The 9,947-nt window shown below is 41.4% G+C and overlaps 1 protein-coding gene across 1 annotated transcript; it reads left to right on the top strand.

The window, feature by feature from the left end:
* Window positions 1–3,689: 3,689 nt before the first annotated feature.
* On the top strand, window positions 3,690–9,118 carry KCNK18 (potassium two pore domain channel subfamily K member 18). Its single transcript, XM_027655199.1, has 3 exons — window positions 3,690–3,906; window positions 4,961–5,107; window positions 8,264–9,118. Exons 1-3 carry the CDS (start codon window positions 3,690–3,692, stop codon window positions 9,073–9,075), a joined length of 1,176 nt encoding a protein of 391 aa, XP_027511000.1. The 3' UTR covers window positions 9,076–9,118.
* Window positions 9,119–9,947: the final 829 nt, after the last annotated feature.

Below are 9,947 nucleotides of genomic sequence, written 5' to 3'. Positions count from 1 at the left end.
CCTTGTCTGTTTGTTGGGGTTGATACCACCTTTATACACAAACACATATTTTCCTGGGGAGCTTAAGCATATTAGTGCATTCTGGAAATACTTTCTAGGGGCATATGCTAGAGAAATAGTTCAAATCCTCTCTGATCCTTGTTAGCATGAAACCTTGAATGGAATGTTTTTAATTCTCATTGTCATGAAGTGCTACCAGGCTGAGATCTTATTCCTCTGTCAGGCAATATTCCCATCGCAATCAATACCAGAAGAAAATAAAAGCACACAATTTAGTTCATTGTAATTTTTTTCCTTTACAGAAAGCACTTGTCATCCTTCAGGTCACTTTGTTTTTCTTCAAAAAAGGAGAAGACATTACACTATTGAACATTTGTCAGTACAGGATGGTGAATCCAAAGGTGTTTCATGGAAGAGGTAACACAGCAGGTCTTTCACAATATAGCAGGTGATTTAATGGAGGGAGAGTTTTACTGATAATTGAAAAAAATCTTTCTGCCCAAACAATGACCTTCAAGTTTTAACCTTTGTAATCCAGAAACATCAGATAAAGTAGGAATTCTAACATAAGTGTATTTGCACTGGAATTATTTAACCTTGCAGCTGTGGTCACAAGCTCTCCTTTCACATAGCACCTTCAGAGCACTCCCATTTGCCCTAATCAAAGAAATGGAAGTTAGGACAAGTGCAGGTTTGCTGTCCATTACTGTGAATAGGAAATGTGTATTGCAAAAATGTCTCTCAATACAAGTACCAGTAACTCAATTTGGAATAACTTGTGGTTAGTGGGATTTGCTTTTAAGCAACTGAGTTCAAATATGTAATACAGCAATAGTGGGAAATGGTTTAGATTAAGAAAATAATGTAAAAATCATTTTTTGATTTGTTTTTATTAAATTTTCTTGTTGTCACAAGCTCAGAGCCTGATGCTGCAAATGGCTGAGAAGCTCCTGGGAATTGCTAAATACTTTGCAGTACCATGCATGGGAGAAAGCTGAGAAGATTTTAAAGCACTTTGGAGGAAAGATGTTTGTATCTGAGACGTAGATGAAAAACTGTGCAGGATAAACTGTGCCAGAATTACCATGCTGGGCAGTGAAAGTCTTTTTCAGAACATCAGTGGGACTCTGTTGCCTCAGACACGGGGCCCATTTGGCCTAGTACCCTGTTTCATTTTTTCAGCTGCAAATTATTTTCGGTTCAGGGGAGTTATTGAGCCCTGGTGGTTTGTAGACAGTATTAATGGTTGTTCTTCTAAACATTTCTTCATTCTCTTCTTTGATGCGTGGAAAGCCAAATCCTTTGGCAAAGAATTTCCTACCTACATGAGAAACCATCCTGTTTTATTTGTTTTGAAGTAGCTTGCTACTTGCTTCATCTGATGGTGCTCAGTTCTGGTTCCAGATGAGACTACAGACAGCTGATCCCTTACCTGCTCTCTCCAGACCCCCTGGGAGTTTGGACACTGCTGTTATACACTCCCTCAGCCACATTGTTTTTCCGCCCTGGCAAAAGGCACTGCTCAGTCATTCTTTGTCTGACAGCTGTCCGTACCTTCAGCCATCCTTTTGCTTTGGAAATTGGCCCATTTTTTATCTGTGCTACCTGAGAGCAGAGTACCAGAAGCACACTGACTCCTCCAGGTATGTGCAAACCAAACATTTGTGCAGCAGTATAGAGCTGTCTGATATTTTAGTCTCTGTTTCTGACTCATTATTCCCAACCCAGGTTTCCCCTCTTCACCATGATCTGTTGCTGGGCTGATGTGTTTGTGGTACTGTCACATTGTACCCCCAGATCTTGCTGCTGGGCGGTGATGGTCAGCCCAGAGCTCATCACTGTGTGTGAAGTTAGGAATGTTTATGCCATTTTACATCTTCTACTTGACTTTTATCTGCCATTTGCTAGGCACCCTCAGATCCTTCTGCAATTCCAATCTGCCCTTAGTCTCACTGCTCTGAACAGCTCCAAGCCATCAGCAAATATTTACCCTCTATCCAGGTAATTTATGAATGTGTGGAGCAGCAGAGCTCCAGCACACACCCACAAATAACTCCATCACTGAACTCTCTCTGCCTTTTACTCCTGCCCTCTGATCCTCTCTATTAACCATTAATTTCTTCCTGTGAAGACTTTCTCTCTTATGCCATAGCTGTTTAATTCCCTTAAAAACCTTTGGAGAGGGAGTTTGTCTTTTCTATTTTTTTTTAGAAATTCATATAATCTCTATCAATTTGTATGACACCAGTATCCACTCCCTACAAACCTTTCCCAGCATTGTGCTTCCAGCATGGAGCATTCCATTGCCTGGAGCCACTTTGCTCTTCCCTCTGTCTCTTTGACTTCTCCATGTCCCTGATCCTCTGGTGAGGACACCAAACCTATGGATGTTATCTCCAAGCACAGCCTCTCAGGAAGTTCTGCTGCTTTTGATTAATTATGAACATTAGCAGTTTTTAACCCTGGCTTTCAGGTCAATGGGGGGGAAAAAAGAGACTGACTGCAATAAGAGGATTTATAAATCTGCTGTCAAAAACAACACTGAGCCAATGAGGCAGATAACCAGAAAAGTAGCAAGCACACAGGCTTGTTTTTGTCTTAGCCCTGAAAGCTTCTATTCTATAGCAAAGACTTCTGTACTGATGAGCATAAAATATCTTCTGATCCAATTTGCTGAGAGTTTGAACTAAAAGAAACAATTGCAGTGTGGACATATTACTTATATACAACTCAGTAGGTCTTGGCTGCACAAGAATGTTTTAATTTTTAATGAAAGATGCCTAGAGATGAAATATTTAACACCTCTTTCTGTAAAGTCCAACTCCCATTACTATCACTACAAACATTGTAAAGGGCAGTGATACTGCTTGTTGCTCCAAGTGTTTTAGAGGGATGGATGAAAAGAAAGGTTTTATTTTTAAAGTTGGATATAGTTTGCAAAGATCACTCACTTGAACTGAATCCTGCAGTTCTTGCTTACTAAGATCAGTGGGAGTTTCATGATTGAAACTTCTATTAATATAGCAAGATTTTAATCAAGTGAGAACAAGGAAAAACCTCCTTGACTCTTTTTTTTTTTTGAGAAAAAGATTTTAAAATTCAAAAGGCCTCCTCTACACAGATTGCATGGTATAGAGAGATTCTTTAACCCTCTGAAAGAGAAATGAATTGTTGTACAGTCTGCCCAGAGGTGACAACAGTTAGTGCCATCCCCTTCTTTTGACAAATTTTAAATTTTCCTCCTAATTTCTGGGAGAAATCTTGAAAAAAATCCATCCCTTACAGTATGCATTTTCCCTCCTGGGACCTGGAAACATTTCTACTGTATCAATGGGAAACTGTAGTTCAGGACAAGAAACTTTAAAGATGAATTGCCTCCAGTGAAAACTGATAGAAGCTGGTAATCCATGAGCATTACAGCGCTGGCTGATCAATAATAATTCAGGGCTGGAGTGGCGTCAACTGAGAAGAATTTCAAGGCTTTATTAGTTGTGTTCCTTTCCCATTGGGACTGTAGTGCAATCTTCACTTATAAAGACATGTGATCTGAAAGCCTGAGGCAGAACAATCCTTGTTTTTGCAGGAGAAGCTTTTCTAGGATGCAAAAGCTTTTACATCCTCATCACTCTTTCTAAAAGCTGCATCTTCTCCACAAAATTATATATTTTAAAAAAAAAAGCAAGCTTAGGATGGCATCGACATCCCAGCGTCTGCGAGGTAAAACAGCATGTAAAACAATCTTTTGGGCGGTGTTTCCTCATGCCTGCTTCATTCTGTCTCTTGTCATCTACGCTTTTCTGGGGGCTCTCATGTTTTCCCACATTGAAGGTAACAGGAAGGTGGAATTTAGTGAAGACTATAGAAATTTCCTGCAGAACCTGACGTACCTCAGCAGAAGTTTATCAGGTATGTACCGGAATTTCAAAATGATTAATTGTACAGGGAGTCAGTCATTCTCTTGCTTTTGGAATGAGATTTTTTGCTTTTGAAGACATTCTTCAAAATACTAACAGCTGACCCTGCAAACAGGATTTTTCCTCTGCCTAGCTAATAACTGCTGGTTCCTTCCTTAGCTGTGATTTCTAACTGCAAGCTTCCCCAGCCCCCGTGTTCCTGCCTGAAAAGGCTTTTCTGAGGTACCTGTGTTCTCCCTTTTGCCCAGGCTACCTGAGGTCCTTGAAGACCAGCTGAGATTCCTGTGGTGTTTCCTTCTGTTTTCTGGGGACTAAAATCTCTATCTCAGAAAGTTTCTCCTGCTCCCCCTTCCCCTGCTCTGAGCCACCCCACCACCCCTCTGCTGATGGGATGCTCAGAGTGAGAGAGGTGCAGTCCCGCACCCCAGACCCAGAGATGCTGATGGAGGGGGTAGAGTGGAAGAGAAGGGCTGTAAATCCTCCTGGATCTGTGCCGGGGCTCGTTCACAGGCTTGGAGTTCACTCAGGTAGCTGTGCCGACACGATGGTCTGTTTGGGGCAATTAACCCTGTAGATAACGACTTTTCAAGAAAGGCTCGGCCACGGGGAGGAGGAATAAGGACTGCAGGCTCTGGGATTCCCAGCAGAGTGCTGGGCAGTGGCATCCAAGTGTTCATAGCAGTTACCTACTGTTGACTCCACATTTCTGATGCCTGTGTGTCAAAAGAAGACCAATCTCCTGGAGAGTCCAAAATGAAATAGGACATTCAGGCTGGAAGCTGATTATTCAGTCTTCTGTCCTGCTTATTTATGCTTATGTTTATTTGTTTCTTGTTTCTTTATTCACTAAAGCCACTGAACCCACCTGATTTTTTCAGGAAGGGGGGGGGGTTGAAAAGGGAGGGCGAGAAGGTGAATATTTTTATCTTCTAAAAGAAGATGAGCTAATTCTCAGCTGGAGTAAACTTCACTGGAATAACATGCTGACTGCTCCCTCAGTGATGGTCTGCAAACACTCACTGTGTGTCCTGCTGTGACTGTGACAGATAACATGACAGAAAACGAGGTGAAGTTTAAGAAAAAAATCCATGATCTTCTCAACACAGCTCAACAAGACTGGTTTGTCAATCCAAAAGACAAATGGAGTTTCTTTGGGTCTCTCTTTTTTTGCTGCACAGTGTTCACGACTGTGGGTAAGTTCAGAGGTAAAGTAACACCCTACAGAATAAATTGCTATTGCTGCTTTCTCTAATGACTTTCTTCCAGAGAGTTAGAAACGCTCTAAACAAAGAAACAAAAACCCCTCTCCCAAACCCAAAACCCAAATCCCCTTGAATTTTTCTTCTGAGTATTGATGATGAGTCTGCATGCAGTTCTGTAAATGCGGGTTGCAGGGATGTAGCTGAGTCACAGAAACAAGTCAGAATTTAGTAACTAGTGATGGTACACACTAATTAGCTGCATCATTACATATATACTATAACACATACTCATATAGGAAATGTACACAGAACTATTATATTAAAGTAAAAAGAAAGCTCTGTTTTTCAGTCAAACCTTACCCTTATTGTGTGTTCCATTGGGTAATGTTTTCTTCACTGGAAAAGATAATTCATAATGCATATATTGTTTTTTCAACTGCTTCCATGCTATTTATGTGTAATTCAGCTTCCTTAATCTATGGGTCTTTAATTAACCGTGGTGTTGTTCATACTTCTCTGGGTTAGCAGCACATGACAGTGTTTAAGTGACACCTCTGAACTCTTCCGTTCTGACTTCATATTTCCATAGAGGAACTAGATCAAATAGAAACATCTGCTCTGATTTTGGCTCCCTCTGGATTCTTAAACACAATTCCTCATGCTCATTTCCAAAGCTACTTTTATCCTTTTGCTAATCTTTCTCAAATGCTGGCAAGTACAGGAACTGTCTATCTACATTTGTCAGAATCAAAGCTGGATGGGAAATATTCCCACAGCATTGTATCAAATTGCAAAGACATTTCTTCACTACATTAGGATACACTCAAGGCCCCAGCATGGGTATGCATATTAAAGTAAAATTAAAACTGAACCCTAAAAAAGAACTTATTCTATACAAGGAATAGTGTGAGAGCTAATATACTCCACTTGGAGCACTTGAGTGCTGCCTGAGTCACAGCAGAAGCTTAAACCTCATGCTTAGATGACTGTTCCAATGCAGGTTCTTGCAGCCCCTGAGTTTGAAGGCAGTCATCCAGGTGGTCAGAGACACACACTGGGGATGGGACCAGAGTCCTCACCCCGTGAGTATTTCCCTGTACAAACACAGCAGCTTGGAGCTTTTGAAAGGGGTTGTTTTGTCAGAGCTTTGACTTCAGCAAACTGATGAAAAAGCCCATTGTTGAAACCATCTTCCCAGGGTGGATTTGCCCACCTCCATTAATGTGGGACTTGCCAAATGTCCCCATACACACTAGCCCAACATATCTATTTCTAAACTGCCAGTACTTTTTGCCTTCATAGCACTGAGCATTAATGCAGCTTCCTCAGATTTTGACCTGAGTTTTGGGATCAGTAGAAAGCCTAGAATATTTGTTTCTAATAGGTGGAGTAAGTGGCTATTTCTGTTGTGGTGGGTTTGTTATTTGCAGTATTAGGAACTGATAAATCACCTCAGAGTAGAATTAAATTAACTACCTTGAATTATCTAGGAGAATTGAGACATCTACTGTGAAGTTTGGTGGTCTGAACTGTCACCTCTTCACTGCCTGGGGAGGCTGCCTAGTGGCTCAGCTAGGATAGATTTCTGGATAGCTAAATTTAAGCTCAGGATAAGTTTTAAGCCTTGAAACTGCACAAAGAATTTTTAATGCACAGACATTGATTAAAAAAAAGGAGATAATATTACTGTGCAATAACTACAAAAATTAATCTTCCCCAATTGTTTCAACAGTAAAGATTAGCATTTCCAGTTAGCCTGTGGGGCACAGAGTGACCAGGAATAAATAGTATTTCAGTGCCTCACAGCAAAGCAGGGACTGAGATTGGGTTCAGACCAAAGGCTGTGGCAAACATTAGTGAAACATGAATGGATGAAGTAAATGAAGGAAACCACACCTCAGCATATGAGCTAATAATCTTACAGGCTAACTGTCCTAGAAGATCATCTAGAAAAGAGCAATGTTTTTGAAGGAAGAGAAGAAATGCTTTATGTCTTTTTGGAGGATGAGGAGAAAAATGGTGTTTAAAATTTAGTACAGTCACTATAATACTGATGTTTTCTCTCGCTATACTGGAAGAGAACTATCTTACAATTTAAGTTTCCCATCCAGCATGTTAGAGGAAGGAAACATAAATACCCAAATTGAATTTAGGGGAAGGACATATTTTCTATTTAAGGCCTTGTGTCTGATAGTGTTTCCCTGTTTGTTGTAATTGGTATTTGTAAGCTTTAATACTCTAGGGTAAACATGCATTTCCTCATTTGATAAGCAAATGCTTCCTCACTTGATTCTCTGTTCTGAGTACATTTAAGGGACTCTGAAAACTATGAAGTCAGTACAACCAAAATGTCAATGCAACATGTGCCATTAGAGCTAGAGCTGATGAACGAGGGACAATTTCCAATTCTGTTATCACCTTACCATTCATCAGAAGCAGTTTTGATTGAGAAATGAAGTTTGAGTTATGGGTCTCATTGTCCCAGTCTGGTCCACAGTACTGTCCCAGTTTCAAATTTAGACAACAATCTAGATCTGAATCCTCCTGGAGATTCATCCCCAGAAAACATTTAGTTGTACTGTGAGATCCTGGAGGCTGGCCAGGAGATGACCCCTCAGATCCTCCTGCATGGCTCATCAGCTTCTCCCAGCACTATCTGTTGTCCCTCTGAGCTCAGCCCTCAGCTCAAATCCCCTGTGCAGGGACCCATGTTTCCTCCGTAACCCAGGTCAGGAAATCTTCCTCAGAGCAGTCTCTAGCAGGACAGACCCTGCACACCAGCCTTGGGCTGGCCCAAACTTTTTGTTTCTCCTCCCTAAATGACCTCCTGTTTTCAGACAGATAAGTCCTGAAGCTGATAAGGTGCAGACAAGGTAAGAAGAGTTAATTCAACAGAACTGGCAAACTCCAAACCTCCAAGTGCTTGAACAGGTAGGAACCCTGCATTAGCATCAAGTGTCTGGGACTCAGAAATTTTAACAGCTTCAAAACAAAGCCAAAAAGAACAGTATGCTCTGGACTAAAAATTGACTTTCAAAAACTGACAGCAATAAAAAGCCTAGAGGGTGTGAATACCCAATGAATCATAATGTTGTCTCTCTCTCTCTCTCTCTTTCCCTTCTCCTCCTCTTCTTTTTATTGTTCAAGGTTATGGCAATACCTACCCTGTGACCCGGATTGGGAAATATGTCTGTATGTTGTATGCTTTGTTTGGTATCCCTCTGATGTTCCTGGTCCTGACAGACATGGGAGACATCCTTGCGGCTGTTTTATCCAAGTCTTACAATGAATTCAGAAAACTGCAGTCAAAAATTCTAGCCTCCAAGCTCTGCTCTGGATCCACATGTAACAAAAGAAATGAGCTAAAATCTAGAGCACAGTCTAAAATAGTCACCAATGAGCCCGTGACGATCATGGAACTGCTGAGAAGTCAGGCTGGTGTGAAAAGGAGGCCGATGAAATATCGCAATGTTGAACTTTTTGAAATGTTAATTGCCAGAGAAAATGAGCAAACAAAACCAGCAGGAAATAAAAGCATTGAGAGATGGAGTTCATGTCCTGAACTTGCCAGGGGAAAGACAATGTCCAGAGTAATTGAGAATTTTGACAAAATAGGGAAGGAGTTAGAAAAATTAGATGTGCCCATTGTGTTAATGGTGCTCGTTATCTTTGTGTACATCTCCTGTGCAGCTGCTATTCTTCCAAAGTGGGAATCCAATTTGGATTTTCAGGAAGCCTTTTATTTCTGCTTTATCACCTTGACCACTATTGGATTTGGAGATACACAGCTGGAACATCCCAAGTTTTTCTTGTTTTTTTCCCTTTATATTATTATTGGCATGGAAATTGTCTTCATTGCTTTTAAGCTGGGCCAAGATCGCTTAATTGTTTTGTATAAAAAGGTAATTTCATTTTGTGCAGAGAAAAAGATGCCATCAAAGAAGATATATCCAAAATAAGAGCAGTCATTTCTCCTTCACTTGTAAACATTGGCCCCTGCAATGAGATGAAACTGTTTCTGTTCATTTCTGCCTTGGGCTGGCAGGTGTCATATTTTATTATGATTTCCTCTGAGAAATTACTGTAAAATGGCTGAATACCTCAGAATTCACTTGGTGAAGGAATCTCCAGGGAGTACTTTCCAACAGGGTCCCATCTACTAAATAATCAAAGAAGATGCTGCATGAAGAAGAAGCTGAAGGCTCTCCCTGCCAGTGCTCCCCAACATATTTTGCAAAGCTCTGACTTTCAGCAGCCTTTCTGTCCTCCCTCCCACAGCAAGCCATTTCAGGATTTTTTTTTCTTCGGTACTTGTCCAGCCACCTTCTCGCAGGCAGGGCCAGCCTGGTTGTGACTGTGGGTACTGAAGGTTTGCAGTGTGCTGCTGGCCTGGTTCATCACCAGTGAGCTGGGGAGGACAGCTCTGAACCCAACTGCTCTCCTGTTGTGACTGGTGTGTTGTGAACGTCACACCTTTGACTGGGACACACAAGTGCTAAGTTGAAAGGAAAAATGCCAAATTTTTACACCTTTCTCTGTCACCTGTCCAGAAGTCAGTCAGAAAATTGTTCATTTGTTCAGGGCTGCATCCACTCTTTCTCCATGAAGGTTTATCACACCTGTACCAGCGTGTCCCACGGTGCCCAGCTCTAGGGGTGCTCATGGCAAGCTCAGCTCCTCAGGTGGCATCTGGGGAAGGCACCCAGCAAACCTGGAGGTGATGACAGCCTGACAGGAAGCTCCATCTCTTTGCTGACAAAAAGCATGTGTTGGTACATTGACTGCAGAATTCCTCCCTCCTAATCCAGATTTCACTCAGCACAGACTGCTT

This window comes from Corapipo altera, unplaced genomic scaffold (genome assembly GCF_003945725.1).
Source record: "Corapipo altera isolate COAL_440 unplaced genomic scaffold, ASM394572v1 180, whole genome shotgun sequence".
Taxonomy (NCBI): domain Eukaryota; kingdom Metazoa; phylum Chordata; class Aves; order Passeriformes; family Pipridae; genus Corapipo; species Corapipo altera.
This window is presented reverse-complemented; position numbering and strand designations above follow the sequence as displayed.